This window comes from Opisthorchis viverrini (genome assembly GCF_000715545.1).
Source record: "Opisthorchis viverrini unplaced genomic scaffold opera_v5_220, whole genome shotgun sequence".
In the NCBI taxonomy this organism is placed as follows: domain Eukaryota; kingdom Metazoa; phylum Platyhelminthes; class Trematoda; order Opisthorchiida; family Opisthorchiidae; genus Opisthorchis; species Opisthorchis viverrini.
In genome coordinates this window covers 324,106-340,927 of record NW_008751874.1, presented here as the reverse complement: position 1 = coordinate 340,927, position 16,822 = coordinate 324,106, and the positions used below count along the sequence as shown (strand labels likewise).

General features: G+C 41.4%; 1 protein-coding gene across 1 annotated transcript in view; it reads left to right on the top strand.

The window, feature by feature from the left end:
• Positions 1–16,822, top strand: part of T265_08420 (hypothetical protein) — a gene marked incomplete at both ends in the record, with an annotated part of 66,791 nt that overhangs the window by 36,847 nt on the left and 13,122 nt on the right. The window contains 2 exons of the mRNA XM_009174219.1: positions 3,675–3,959; positions 7,820–8,005. Coding sequence (XP_009172483.1) covers positions 3,675–3,959; positions 7,820–8,005 — 471 coding nt within the window. The remainder of the gene's footprint in view (positions 1–3,674; positions 3,960–7,819; positions 8,006–16,822) is intronic.

Sequence of the window (16,822 nt, the reverse complement as noted above, 5' to 3'; positions counted from 1 at the left end):
GGCATGCTGAATGTGTAGAAAGTTGAAAAATGATAATGTCATCAACACCACAGTGACCAGCTGCATGTGTGTGAGCAGTCTGACATTTTCAAACAAGAAATCGTACACGTGATACCAAAGAACTTTTGTATGCAAACAGCATGCTTTGTAATGAACCTGTGCAGTAATTTTAATTGTTTCGTCGTCATCTATTAGCGAGCCGAAAACCCGGTTACTACAACTGACTACTGTTTATTTTTGAAGAGCACGGACACATGCATAAAAAGTAAGTGCAAGCGATGAACGTACATTGGTTACAGGAGAGTATGAGATAAAAAGAGAGAAACATCTCATTCGAAGTCATGCCACCAACAGCCTCATTCAGAAAAGATGAATCCCTAGGTATGTGAAAATGCTTGGTATGGAAAAACGCGTGGAGAGACAAACGGCTGAGGAAAGGACAAAACAATGCTAAAGGGTGCGGTAAGCGCCAGCACAAACAAGGCTTGCACATTAGGCTCAAAGCATCCTGGGTCAGGTATGAAACCAAATGGCAAAAATATGCAATACTACCACATCTAAGCATTTTGTCTACTTTAGTCATATTCGATTCTCAAATTAGGACGTTATAGTAAACGACTAGAAAAATTAAATATATGCTATTCAGTGCTGATGAAATACTACAGTCTAATCAAGCTCACCTCCATGAGGATATCAATCACTGTACCAAAAATATGTGTGTATTGTTCAAGGCGTCACCACGTAACTGGGTTACCCCCTGACAATAGTTCAAGGATTATGTTCATACCCAAATAAACAGGTTTTGTGTGCCTTACTCACTCACAGCAGCGTGCCAAAATTATATCTTAGGTTCATGTCTGGTCTGCTTGCAATAAACGAACATAAAAAATATCATTTTCAGAATGAATGAAATCATTTCTAGGGACAAATCAGACATGTGCATGCTATTTGAAAAATGGTCATATCTATAAATTTCCTGTTGTCCAAGTCTAGTAGGTTGATCTAAATTGTGTCCCCGTTTCGTTGGCAACATGACTCGTCTTGGGGTCATTGAATGCAGAATTGTAAGTTAATTGATGGAACTGAAGGGCTAAAGCAGAAGTTAGACGGATGTTTGCTAATGACTGGCTTATGGCAGATGGGAAAGTTAACGGTGGTTGTAGTGTACCAAATGCACAGATGGTTGAGTTCACACTACCCGAGAAGATAACCGGTACTCTTTTGTTAAACCAGGTTATTTCAGTTTGTGGATATATGGACCATTCGTGTACAACAGTGGCTGGGTCCCAAATGAATCGGGTTTAAATTGGAATTGCTTTGGTCTGTACTGCGCACTCTATTACAAACTCTTAAAACAACACACTGAACTAAAGATGGACGTTCCTTCTTAACGGAGGTTTAGTAAATACACAACTTCTGATGCTTCCGCATTACCAGGTCCTCTACTTCACTGATGTATGCATATCTGTATGCATATCTAAACGGACTCGCAATGCACGTAATCAAATTATCACATTTTGGTCAAAGTGTTGACACTTGCTTAGTGAGTGATCCATTGCTCTTTACCTAGCGTAGTTCATATTTGCAGAGGTTGCATCGTTTGTATTTGAAACATATTTTGAGTGGATCTGCACGGAATTCCAACGGATTCAGAGAAAGCCTAGTTTGGCCGGGCCAAAGAAACATTTCTACCTGATATCAAAACACGTGATTTGGGAGTCTTCAGCAGAATTGAAATGGATGCGAATCCAATTTGTAAAGTTTCATGAACTCACCTCTTGGAAAAACGAAACAGGCAAAGGAACTCGCAGAAATACGATAGCCTGCAACAAACCTAATCAACCAGCACTGGGTATCTATCCCAGCACTGCAATACTAGAAGCGGTGATCGATTAGGAGAGTATTAATTTGATCAAGGAAAGTCGTTCGAGCAAGATGTAAGAAAAACAATTTCTCGTGAACGCAAGCGAACAGTGTGTACATCAACCATTTACGAGAAAGGTTGATCAGTGAGCTAACTACAGACATAAATCAGCCTTTTACAGGATACAAACAAACGCGCGCACAGCGTTTACTAACAACACAATGACGATAACATCAAGACTGTCTGTGACGCGCTTCCAACCTAATTTTCTGGCTCTATTGTTCTATGGCCTTTCTGGCTTCACATCAGGCCAAATAATAGCAAGAACGAGAGCAGAGCCACCAATGTGATATCACCCCACATGCAAGACACCTAAGTGTGAATGATAATTGAGACAGTTTATGAAAGTCAGGATCCTAAAAGAGCGAGAGCCGCGACATGCTTTGCTGCTGAATATGAGTGCGAACTTGCCTAACTTGAGCGGATTATTTTTTTAAACCAGTCAAGACATATATTTTGCCTGCACTTAGGCACTCAATTCACTTTAACCATAAAAGTGTTTTGCAACACAATTGTTTGTTGACCGTAGAGGATCAGTCTGTTCGTGTAAATTTTGAATGGGACCTCGTCCGTTCACGGGATCCTTGCACACCAACTGAAGGCACAAGGTATACAATAAAATGTTTCCATATATTGGTAATGCGTAAAGTGTCGACTTGTTCATTTAGGCAATTCTATATCCTTGTTATAAATCTCGACGCATACTTGTGAACTTTTGTGAAGATAGCGATGAGCACAGACATTCTCTTCTTGTTTGTTGAAGAAATCACAAAATTTGGTATTCAGCCAATCAAATATGCAGGACTGTAGAGAAATTATAACGTACCTTGGAAAATCTCGCTAGAAAGACATGTTTGACTGCCTTCATTGTTAGGAGAACAACTGAGCTCTTTATACTGATGCGAGCAAACAAAACTAGCATTGTGTACGTTGGAAGAGCTCGGTGAGGGCTTCTAAACCCGACAAAATCTTCATCCCTCGACATACAGGGATGTTTCAAAGATCAAGCTTGAACGTGGAACCGACGTTTCACTAGCTATACAACATTTTAATTGCGAAGGTAATTGTGAGCGTCTCAAGTCAACGGAATATCCTGAGTTACTTGCTTGAATTAGAGGAACCCTTGCATTTTGACAACAGCCAGCTACGAGTGTATTATCATTTTCCGATAAAGCGACCAATAGGGTGCTGCGCAAAACGCAGCGAAATCTTAACGGTTCAAAGTCACTACTGGTGTATATGATTAAAAAAGGAATGTGACTGCTTCTTCCTCGATCGTCTTCTCAAAGAGCCAGAAGGTAGAGTGAGTTCATAGTGTGCTACGTAACGAATTTTAAAAGTTGTTTTAGTGATGTCGGAATCAAAATTTTCGAAACTACCCTTCACAAGTAATCCAGTCAAATGCATGTCTACCCATTCCACCGCATTACTCTCTACCCGACTCATGGTGCATTAAACGGAGGTGCGTCTTAAAAATCGTGTTAGCTCTGCTGAATGAAACCCTGGGAATTTAAGATAACCGACGATAGCTTCAGTTGGTCGTAATAAAAAGATTTCTTTTCTGTGACGTGGAAGTAATATTGTAGTGGTGCAACATTTAGGCCAGTAGCAGATGTAAATGTCCCATACTGTTGCATGATAACCGCATATAATTAGACATTTGATCAAAACCTTCAATAGAGAATGGTTGCATCTCTTGTTTTATAAAAAATGTTAAGGATAGTCTACTTTGTTCTTTTTTTAAACGCAGCATTTGAAGACTGTTTTCGCGTGCTTCCTAACCTGTCAGTTATGGACTATCGTGGCTCAGTTTTCCGTTATGTGAGGCACGTATCTGAACAGGACTGCCGTACTGCGTGCATAAAAGCTCCAAATTGTGACGCCATGTTGTTTACAAAGCAACGATTCTCCGGTACCTGCCAACTGGTTCAATCTTTCCAAGTCACTAACGAGAACGAGTCGGGAGCTTTGGAAACTGATATTCTGTCGTGTGCGTCGGAGAACTGTCTCCTCATTATAAACGATTGTCATGAAGGTGAGAATTTCGCAAGTGTTTTCACTCCGGTTCGTAGCGAAACTGAAAACTTTATAAAATGAATCAAAGTTTCCGGTACAGAATGAAAACCCAGGTACAATGAAGCGATATTCATGCGAAAACAATACCATGCTTTCGTGTTCTGTTAACTTATCGTTGATGGATTTGCATCTGAAAGAGCCCCCAGGCGGAATGGTCAAAACATTTAGGTTTTTGGTGTAGGATTCTGCTGCAAAACCGTGATTCACCACCATACGCAAATTTTGAGACTCAAATACAATTTGTTTCAAATTTAAAGTGGAAATTCTTTACAAGCAGGTCCCAACGGTTTTCTTCAAACAGGGCACGACCAAATGAAAAATCTTTACATTTTAGTATTTTGGGCTGGATATTTCCGTAGCCAGTCAAATCGTAAAATTTTTTACTCGAATCGCCCTTGTGTGTATAGTCAGTGGACTTCAGTTCAGTCAAATCAAGCTCTTAGGCTTATAGAAACTATGAACAATTAGACGGAAACCAGCCCAACACTTGGAAGATTTCATTAAAATTAACATAGCCCAACGAAATTGTCAAAAATGCAAACAGAAGCACTATAACTTGCTTGAAAAAGAATTTCAGTTCTGAGCAGTTGTCAGGACCCACCTGGCCAAACGTCTATCAGAAGAAGCGTCTCTAACATTGATAATGACCGAATCATTTGTCCGTTCTCCAGAAAGTAAGAGTGATCTTACTCTGCTTTTTGGCGAGAAAGATACGACTAAATGTCAGGTTAGGGACCAAGCAAATAGCCTCAATTATTCAGTCAGGTCTTTACGAATACTTTGTAAAAATCAAAAATAATATATACATTTCGCAGACTTACTAATACGTGAATGTGATTTTAGTGCCAGTTGTTCATCCTAAGAATGAAACACTTACGCATTCTTCAAGAAACACCTGAGATTTGTACACCGCTGAAATATATAAGACATGAATTTGTGCAAATTGGCCAGGTTTTGGCGAAATTATTCAACCCGACCCAATGAAACATGATGTTCCTTCACCGATCATCTATTGTAATCCCAAAGGGCTATGTAAATTCGGCTCTTCCAGGGTATAATCCTCACAATCACGGTGTGGCGTGAAACATGACTTCACCGATCATCTATTGTAATCCCAAAGGGCTATGTAAATTCGGCTCTTCCAGGGTATAATCCTCACAATCACGGTGTGGCGGCGAAAACGGCCGATACTGTAAGATTTTCTACTGAGCGCTGATCAGAATCAGGGTTATTGCGACATCAAATATTTGCTCAGAGGCGCCATAAATCATTTTACTTGTGTCTGTAAGTCAGTAATAATCTATATCCCGAATTTACTAAAAAGATATCCGCGCCGTTCTACACATGATGCGTGAATGGCTTCCACTAGAAAGCAAACGCTCACAGCTAAATCTAATGATGAACCATTTGCTACAGACTACAGCATCGACGATGGCACCCTCATCATCGATTTTCAAAACATGTTTATGCAGACTGAACAGAAAATTGCGCATTCTCTGTCACACAGATCCCGTTGTGGGCGCCAAATGAAAAAGCTCCATAATATGGTTACCCCATTCGGATAGGGAAGGCGATAGCTTACCTTGCTTCAGACACATTACTTGAGATGGTGCATACAAAAACAAACCCGTGCAAGAATTCCTTCATAGAGCTGTGGCGTCCAAAAAATGACTATATATGGCGAGAGACGCACAAACGCATTATTCTCCAAACATATTTTCTATTAATGTTCACCCACTCTATTTACACAGTTTTATGCGCGTATATTTTTGTCTGTTGATATGGTTCATTTAGGACATCTTGCTCGTTATTATCGAGGAAGGCTGAGATTGTTTCCAAATTACATAGGTTGTTTGTGGTGAGGGATATCATTTTCAAAAAAGACGAGAAAAGCCGAAACCTTCTTTTGCGTTCCAGTGGAAGTTGGAGAGAGGCAAAGGATAGTTTTCGTGATCCTAAAATTGTCAGATATCATGACAGAGAACGAGTTTAGAATACCGTTTCCACTGAACTGTTTAGGGCACTCGTCAACCATTTGTGAGTTGTGTTTATTAACTATTGTATGAAACACTTGATGTTTTTTTGGCTTTTGTGTTGAAGCTATGGTCCAGTATATAGGCGCTGACTTTGTATTCCAGCATGAAACATGTTGTACCTACAATCCTACTTAGGGTAAATATCAGCTTGAAATCAGTTTTCTTTTCAACATTCTGTCGAATTTTGCGTGACTATAGAATCCAACACTTTTAAACAAAAATGAAACGCCTATTCCTCCCATTTTGCACTGATAAAAAACGACAACTGAACTGTTTGATTTCAGGATCAATACTTTGTGACCCCATAACATTCATCGTTAGCCAGTGTTAATGGATTACAGACACAAGTACGCCATCCATTTGTCAGCTCCATACCCACACTTGCACCTGTTGTGGATGGTACTTTTGAGGCTGTGTAGTGATTTGTTCTTAGATCAGTGTCAAACATTTGAATCATTTCTTCTAAAAACTTGTGAAAGTATTAGTTTTTTCGTTTATGAGTTGGGCTTAACTTGAGTACTATGGTCAAGGATTCTGACAAATTTTGACGGCGCTTTCTTTCCCTTAACTTGGCTTTTATATCAAAAATAATTCATTGGTTGGGCAAATCTAAGTAGAAGACTCCAGGATATTCAGCGGTCCAAAAATGTCTACATTTTACAAACAAGTTTTATTAGCGAGGGCTAAGAGCCACAAGAGGCAGAGTTCCGAGTAATTTTTGTTATCCAAATCTACCAAGGTTTTTAGTGAAAATTCGTCTATCTGTTCAACGCGATTCCACCACCATTAAATGTTTTGGTATTTTCATGGTCAGATACTAGGATAGGAAATGCGACAAGGACACGGCTGTACGCCCATAACATGAGCATATATTCTGGGGCTGTTTCGGTAGTTGTCCCGTATTGTATTCAGATTTTGGCGCGAATCGTTTCCACCCAACTAGTTAACCCCAACGTTTGCATTTCCGATCCTGACAATCAGCTATCTCGGATCTTGGGTGTAATGCTTAAAATGGTCACATTGGGAATATAAATAAAGCTTGTCTCTTACTTATTCCCAAAAACCGGTTTTCCCATGTATCCTCAAAATTTGCATGATTTTTTGAAGGTGGGTGTTATCAGTCATCCTGCATTCAAGGCCTTTTAGCACATGCTTCAAACAGCTTTTTGTTCGCCGGACGATTGAAGATGTCTTGTTGGAGTATAGTTTGGTTTAGGGAAAATGACAACTTTCAAACATTGCTCATTCCACTGCTCTCTCATTTTGTCACGTTTCACACACAATCCAAAAATTTGCAAAATACCCCCGTCGTTTGCGGAGAAGGTACCCCAAATTTGAGATCAGTCTTAGCATATAAACATTATTCGGCCAGACCGGACATTAGCCAATTTATACATGGGCTGCTTACGAATACCATGTATGCCTTACAAAAACTAAGGTTTATTTCCGATTTCTATTAAGTATGCTTCATTGAACAGTATTTTGTTTCTGTAGTCGGCTAATTTCTTCAAAGGGACCTCATTATATCGCAAGTGATGTTAGCTTTACAACCAAATCGCCCAACAAAGAGGACAAACCAGTGATATCCCCATCCTCTTATTCGTTGTCGTCAATAATTGCTGGCAAATATTAATCGATGGAGATTGCTTAATTCGGTTTGCAGGATTTACGAAAACCGGCGACAAAATAGAATGGAATTCCTATTTATTCTTTACCATGCTGAACCGTTTTTATACATTCTTACATCTAACGCTTTCAGTTTTTGAATTTTTCACCCTTCAAGGAATACTGAAGAAGCTGGAACCTGTTGCTCGCTTCTCTGAACCAGATCAAGACAACCAGCTGGTGCAAGACTGGAGGGTACAAGCTGAGAAATTCACTAGGAATAAAGGGAAAAGCAATGCACAAACCACCTACCTCTTGTCTGTTTATTTTGACGGACGATTGGAATGCTCCGAATGGAACTGTGGTAAGTGACGTAGGTTGTAAATCTACCCCTTTTTGTATTCCTGTGTTTTTCAGGAAGATTAAACAATATGGTTGTCCGACACGATAATGAATGGACGAGTTGCTGGATAAAAAAATTACGTTTTTGTGAATTTCACAATTTTGAAACGTTTTTTTGGTACGGTGTGTTTTCCCCTAATTAAACTGATTGCTTTTGCTGTATTACACTTTGAATTTTCCCGCAGTCTGTGGTCAGGATTTGGGCTAAAAACGTGATCCATAAAACTGGCTGTCATAAATCTGAGAAAGATTGGTGTACGTTTAGTGCATCTAAAAAGCCACTAATATGTAAAACACGTTTTTTTAATAAAGCCCAATGGATAAAATGTTGCTGAACAGATGTGCGCAGTATTGAGTTACCGTCGCTCACATGTTTTTAACCTTCAGGTAAGGAGTGTATTGAAGTGGATTCAAAAGGACTCATTTGGACTAACAATCAACCTAATTTGCAAATTAGTGAATCCCGCCCACCACCCCATTATTTTCCACAAAAATAAATAAGTATTATGATTCCTCTAGTTTTCTTCGCCTTCTACTGGCTTTTTGCCAATAGTTTTTTATGAAAACAGTTTTTTGTCTTGACTTACAAATTGTCATAAGTGCATTCTGAGTGAATTAAAGCCCATGGGTAGTTTCCTGACTGCCAGAACATATGTCGGAGTGAGCACCTAACAGACTGGGTCGCTGAACTAATCATTGCTTTACACTAGCTCACTAATTCGTACAGTGTTTCACAAATGCCAGTGATTCATAGAAACCAATTGATCAACTGCCTCTGGATGAGACATTTGGTCACTCGGCTCACCCCTATATCATGGCTCAGGAGTAATTTCCCGGTAATTTCCGTCCTGCTACGTATAGTATAGGACATTTTTCTTGAGATTTTTTATTTCACAATGGTCAGTTTTCCTTATCGACAACCTTCACAGAAGTGAAGTTTGGCACAACAACAGTTATGACGGTACAAGCTGACTGTGGTTTACATTTCGGACCTCAGTGTCAGTTTGGCTGACTCCGCTAGATGTTGGACCCAAAGGATCAGTGTGTTTCATCACTGGGTAAGGTGAGAGAAAAATTGTAGGCATGTAGGAAGCGGTGATCATTGAGTACAAATCTGCCTGCATGCAAGTGGTATGTAGATTTATTTGACTGTTTGTTCCGAACACTGTCATGGTCTCACGTCGTCAAATGATAGAGAGCTACGGTTTAAAACTTTGGGTATCACTCAAGACAAACGTTCCTGATCACATTCAATGGTGGGCCTTATAACTAGCCCATATTTTACGGGAGGAACTACAATCTCCCCATAGAAACCATTGCTTAAGAAAAAATAAGCTTTTTGACAACTAGTACTTAATGGGCGGCCGTGTATCGAGGGATTTGCGCAAAATTTCTCATCAATAATTTACTGAACCAGAAAAACTTGAGGAAAAGGTCGGTTGCTACTGAATGAGGGTAACACGACCACTACTGTGCCACTCATTTTACCGAAAGCAAGATCATTATGTGGGTTAATAATATATCAAATGTGTCGTTATACATATAACATTATGTATAAATTTCATTTCCTATTTCTGCTTATTTGCATGAGGTACATTGTGACAGTAACTTACTGCTGGCCCCACTTTTGCAGCAAGCGCACATTGCTGAAGCCTGTCAGGTACACCATTGCGAAACAGGTAGTACATCTCTTTCAGAAAATGTGGTTGAGGTTTACCCAGTCATAAGTTGCATGCCGCAAAGTTAACGTCGTTTTCAACAGTCCCACACCTGCGTTGGCACGTTTATCTCGCTCAGTCCAAACCAAGAATTAGCAGCACCGGAGCAGAATCTCTTTTTCCTTAAGGCTTTTAGATGGTGCATGTTTACTGGTTTACGGGACCATAGAACCGTTTGGCTGATCTTAGCGATCAGCGTGATACTAGCTTGCTCCATCTAAATAAATGCCACTGGACAAACCTAAAAAGTTAATTCAGAACAGGCCAGCATGTCCACGCCTGGTGTCGCACGAAGTTCCCCAATTTGCCAGTCATATGCCCGTTTCTCCGGACACGTGGAACTTTCGTGGAAAAAATGAGCCCCGCTGGTTATGACAAAAAGATTTACTGATGATTTCAACCACATTTTGATCAGTGTAAGTAAACTTGCAGGGTAATCCTAACCCGGTTTCACGCAGCACACTTGCATTAAGTTTCGCCGCTTACTGACTTACAGCTTATTTCAGCTAATTCAGTGGTCACTCATACCAGACCATCTAGAATTGTGATGTATAGTAGCAAGTACATTACTGCGCAAAGCCAACTGAAGTGAAATGTGGGCACGTGAAGAACCAAGTGAGGCGTTTGTGACATCTGCGATTTCGCTCATTGTTACGTGCTAATTTTCGCGTTGACTATTTCAAGCTATTGAGAAGCTTTCGCAAACCGTATACCGACCGGTGCCTAAACAATCCGCAATTTCTGCCTAGCTCTCACGTAAGTGCGCTAGGTTAAAACCCTAAGATTAAGATCCTATGCAAACTCTTCAAATTCGGGATAATTATATATATATTGTTCAGTACTCGACGTCACATGCACAGCAGCTCTTCGATACGTGCATTTCGTTGTATCGGATTCGTTGAACTGTACACTCAGGGTTTCATCTTTCAGCCAACATGAGTGTAACTGATTACAATGCCCTTCGGTAGAAGTACCCGGCCACCAACAGACTGCTCGACGTAATTATCCAACCTTTTGAGTGTCTTGCGTTGGACTTGACGAAGCAGTAGCCAACAGCTCAGGATGGTAAATCATTGATGCTGCTTCAGCGGAACAGATGTCATCTCATAGAGCAATTTCGACACCTACTGCCGATTTCTGGAGACCTGTTTCATCTTGAAATCAAATAAATCAAGGTGCCCGTTAGAACCCAGAGGCAAAATGGGTACCTTGGTGAAGCGAAAGGTTCAGCTGCGACCACAGAAGTCCCATGTTTATTATTTCCCTTGATTTCATCACTGCTGTCATGTCTGGGGCATTCTCCGTCATGCCAGTACTTCGCAACTGAACTTCAGCAACCCAAAACACCTGTTTGAGACAAGCCTGGTTTTTTGCACGCACGACCCAGTCGTTACCCGAGATAAGGTCCCATGGGACTGTCAGACCAATGGTGGCACCAAAATACATTAACCTCGTTCATCGCCACGATGAATATTGGAGAAATTGCATCCCCTGCCTCACTTCTAAGTGGAATTGAGATGCGGAATTGTGGGAAATTGTTGGAAATTGTTGTTGTGTGATATAACTAAATAGTAGGTGACTCTGCTCTGTCTTCAAGAGACTAAAAACTGTGTCACACTGCATTGAATCAAAGGCATCGCAGATGCCAGGAAACACCAGAGGATAGGAACAGTTGCTGAAGAAAAATAAAGCAGAGTGGGTACCTTACAAACAACTATGATTAGCAAGCATTTTATGAAGGCACCGGACAAGAATAAATAACGTGAACATTGGTCAAATCTGGTGCTAGTCGAATTAGGTACCTGTAGGTTGAGAGTGCCACAGACATAATACCGATAACAATAATAAACCGTAATACTCATTAAGGACACCGGCGGTCAACCAGAAATGCATTCTGTACGTGAGCCTGTACAAACCTGGGGACGAACTACCCATCTAGCGGATCGTAGGGCCACCTTCACGGCAGTTAATTGATTCAATCAAAAACCCATCAGATGGAAGAGTGGGCCTTTGGCTGACTGCCCAGGTGCCTCACTGTCCGAAGTTACGCCACAGTTTTCCTCCTATAGTTCTTTTTATGACCCATCCAGCACGGAAGACGCTGCACTATTCCCCTCTAATGGTATAAGTTCTGGATGGCAGCGTAGATCGCTCGGTAATTCTTTCGATTCGCACGTACAAGGAAGGCTTACTGACGATTGTGTCGGAAAACAGTTTCCCATGTGTGTTGAAATAGGTTGAAGGTGTGAAAGTGTAAGACATACAGGACTTACCCAGCTGTCACGAAGAAAGGTTGAAACCCTCGGTTGAAGACTGGAAGGACAACACTAGCGAAAGATTTTTCGGAATTACATTCCAGGTGTAATACTTTGGAATCCATGGTTTGTTTTGAACCAAGTGGCATGTGATTCAGAGTTGAATAATGATAAACTGCTTGAACGGTGGCTACGTAGTTGTCACTAAATGACGTTTCAGTCAGCTGTAGTTGCCAGTTAAGCACACGTAACCTGGTTTTGATAATGATGGTTGTTCCACCTTAAATGATTGTACCAATCTCAAGAGCAGCAAAGCTCGCGCATCACAAGATGTGATGTGATGTGACTGTGATTCTACTTGGAGCAACGGAATGCATCATTCGAATAGCATAGTGCTGGGTGAGGAGCGCGTATCGGCGATGTTGGCTCAGACTAACCTCTGTCAAAAATTTGTGAAAACAATTATCGCAGGCCAGTTGGATGACCGAGATCTTGTCATCATCTTGAATTCAAAAGCGTCAGCTGTATTGCCAGTTAAGCACACGTAACCTGGTTTTGATAATGATGGTTGTTCCACCTTAAATGATTGTACCAATCTCAAGAGCAGCAAAGCTCGCGCATCACAAGATGTGATGTGATGTGACTGTGATTCTACTTGGAGCAACGGAATGCATCATTCGAATAGCATAGTGCTGGGTGAGGAGCGCGTATCGGCGATGTTGGCTCAGACTAACCTCTGTCAAAAATTTGTGAAAACAATTATCGCAGGCCAGTTGGATGACCGAGATCTTGTCATCATCTTGAATTCAAAAGCAAACGAAGAAGCAAGCTTTCCGTTTTCAGGAACTGCCACATTTTTCACACGAACGTCCCTCCCCCATGAACTGGTCGGTACTAGTTATGACAAGTCAGCTTGGTTATTTTGTCTACTGACGAAAGTAACCAGTACGCTGAAACCTAACAGGACCTTTGACCCGTTTAGAGTTTCTGAGCCCTTAGGTCAACCAGAACGACCTTTGAACTACCCGGATGGCACCGCAATCAAGTAGTTCTGCCCGTCAATAGCACAGTCTGATTAAATTAATTCTTTCAAAATAAGTGACCACATATGTGCGAGTTTCAAACCAGATTTAAGCAAGTGCTGGCGCAGAGCTACCTGATTATTGCAGACTGGCTAGTATGTACATCTGTAATTTGCACTGCACACAATTAACCCAAAGAAGGTGAGTCGTAATTTAACGCAGTACTCTGAAGGCAGCTATGTTCGAGTTCACAAAAACATTTGTGCGATAAGTTTCGACAAAGCAGAGGTGTTCGTAGTTTACTGACACGCGTACAGTCCATTTGTCGGATTGCACCTGAGTTGTGGTTTGCTACAAGGACCTTTAACTGATAGTTACCTATCTTCTGCAAGACTCCAACACCCGTGAGGTCCTGTTATATGAGAACAGATTATTCCCCCGTTCACTGTTGTTACGAGAAATCGCACACAGAATGCCGGCTCATCTCGAACTACAGGCTTTCTTGAATCTTCCACGAGATCGTAAGGCTACACTAGTAGCGAACTGGATACTTCCGTTAAATTTGTATACCTTCTACCCTTATTCAATTAAAAACAGAATGACGTGGATGGTGTGTCTCAAAAAACAACAAGTAGCGATACAACAAATAAGTCGCAAACTTAGCGGTCGACAGAGCAAACGCCGTAGCCACTTCAGCCCACGCTCCGGACGGTGGACGCAGGATTTCAGGCAATACACACTGCTGTTCGGCGGGACAACAGTTGTATAGCGCGCAAACGCACGAACCCGGAATTCGGATTCGTATTGACTGAAATATCCTGAGCCTGTGAGCGTGAGCTTGCACCGGAACCAATTTGCACTCCATGCGACCCTAGGTTGGGGTAGAGTAGCAGACAGCGTGAATGCCACTGCGGCACTACCTCACGCTCCTCAAACTTACCGTTGAGAAAGCCAGGATAGCTGATAACCTGGCGCGGGGTAGGACCAGTAAGATAGTTCGCAGCTGTTTGGGCCTATCCATAACCCTGAAGCGAACAACGTGGTAAGCCTTATTGGACTTCACCCGTGATTCCAGTATGAAGGGAGCAAAGACCAAAACGACTTTCGTCATTTGGTTGATTTTTCACCCACAATTGCATCCAACAGACCAGAATAGGAGACAAACCAAGGGGACGGGAATCAACTGCTTGCAAAACAAAACCCATGAGACGGCTCTGCGCTGCCCAGACGACCGGTATTCTGCTAAAATACGTCGGCTGGTTTATCAGGCAACTGAAAACGCAGAACCGCGAGAGACCGCTTCTGCACAGCATGATGTGGCAGCGCAAAAGTTCGACTATTCGTTGACTGGAATGGAGGTCGCAAGTGTGCTCTGAAGGGCGCAGAAGAACAGGATGTGGTTTATTGGACCAAAACAGATTTTACGCCTCAGATTACCTTCTGAATTTGACAAGAATACAGGGCGGACAACCTGTCCCGATGCCTGTCTGAATGATTGTTCTCGATGAGGAAATTGAGCCGTAGATGTGAGACGATACACTGAACGAATACCAAATAACTGAGAGAGAATTACTCACTGTGATTTATGCAGTTATGAGCTCACGATTGACTAAAACATATTCAGGCTACTTGCTTCCAAAAACCATGTCGATCCATCAGGTGAACAGGGGAGCATGCTGTTTTAGCTAGTAGTAAAGGATTCCTACCTTACTGTAACAGTAGAAACTGCTGATTTCAACGGTTCAACTGTCAGAAAGATTAGTCTTTATAATTTCTGTCGGAATATTGATTGCAGTTGCTCAAGCTTCCTCGGATCTGGAAGTTGAGTATATTTTGGTTCCGTCATTCGAGCATTTGTTTGAATCCTACTTTCAGTACCCATTGTTCTTATTCCGCAGAACAACCATGCATTTCGCCTCTTGTTTTCGGGCGATTCTCTAGTGTAATTTTTTCCATTTAGACATTCCTGTAGACCATGTATGTTGATTGCAAAAAACCCTCGGACACAGATAGGCACAATATCAGTCATTCTCGACGTTACAGAATTTCACTTCGGTGGATTAAGTCCAGCGTATGACACCCCAAAGCTAACCAACTCACCATTACTTGCAAATGTACGCACTAGCTTCACTGTTGACTGATCACGAAACAAGCACTCGTTTGTAGCGCTGCCAATTCAGATAGCAGAAAGCCGACTCTAATGATCACTGACCGGCAAACTACGGTTTCAATACACACAGGCTTTTATCAGCCACACAGATGATCCGTAGGGTGCCGTATCGCCGGCCCACACAATTACAGTTTCGGGTTTGATCCATCCCGGGATGCAGGACAACTGATGGTCTAACAGGTGCACACCATTATTCACCTCTCAACACACACACAAAACGCAAGGCGGTCTCGTCCTCATTATCATCCGGCTTAGTCATACCAACCGGGGAAAAACAACTCTTCCCAGTGCAACAGCTGTTCACCGGGTACCAACAGACCGCTGGTAATTCCTACTTTGTTGGAAAACCAGAACATCCAAAATCCAGCTTGTTTGTACCAAACTTTAATTTGGCAAATGGGAGGACTGCTACAGAGCACTGCTGTGTAAATTTAGAAATCTGAGCTCTGAGTTAAATGAAAATGTTCCACGTGGATCAAAGTGTCTTCCATTTATACCGTTCGGATGTGAGAAAAATTTAAAATTCCCTGACCGGGAGTATAAATTACTTTCAACTAAGCTAATTTTTCTAACCTCCTGGGAAATATGATACATTAGAGGACCAGCACCCACAAAAGTTATTAAACACAAACGTTATTTAGGAGGCCTTTCGAGAACAACAGGGTTGTTTTAACCCCTTTCTTATTTTCCGGAAAACCAGTTTTGCACTACATCAAACAAACCTAAAGCTTGATTACCTGTTCTATGTTCAAACGCTCCGCTTATTGTGTAGCACTCAGTGGAAAATTCTAGCCTCCTCTTCACAGATAGAGGTCATTTTTTTGAGTAGGAAATATTAAAACGGTGTAACTTAAACAGCACTTGTTTTTTATGAAAGAGAACACCTATTATTAGGGGTACTAGATGTTGTTGGCATAGTGTACGATAAATCCACCCATCGTTTGAGTTTACAAATAACGATGTTAAAAAATTTGCCTAATAAGCTTGAAACTTTCGACATCAAAATAGTATATTATTGCACAACGTAGAAATTCCGCCTTTCACTTGTTTACCAGATCACTGATGTTTCTGCAAAAGCCAGTGGACTTTTCGCTCTCAAGAATGGAAAAGACCATTAAAACTGACAGCTTTTCAGCTAGTGAATATTCTGAAGTCTATAAACGGGATTAAAAATACTCGGGATAGAAATTGAGAAATTGATCTCATGGTGGCTGAAATGACGCCACACAGCTCAACTAATTAGACGGTATCCGAATTACCTCATATGCACTAGAAATCGTGGTTTTTCGTTTATTCTTATTGTCGACCAGCAATCGGTGCTACCAGTATAATTGTGCCCACTACTGATGCAGCATACGAGTAGTCTGTGGTCTGGTGTGCAATCTCCACCCACGTGGCATATAAACCATGATGTTTATTACAGAAATTGCGAAACTGCTTTGCAATGTTTGTTTGCTATTGTGTAACCCTCAACAAATATCCAAGGAAGTTCAACAGTATGCATGAGATTGTTCAGTTTTTAATGACTACGTGCATATGGGACGTTTGCTTTCTTGTCTTAGTTGCTGTTTGCTAATAAGTGACTTTGTTGTGGTCCTCAAGTATGATAAAGTA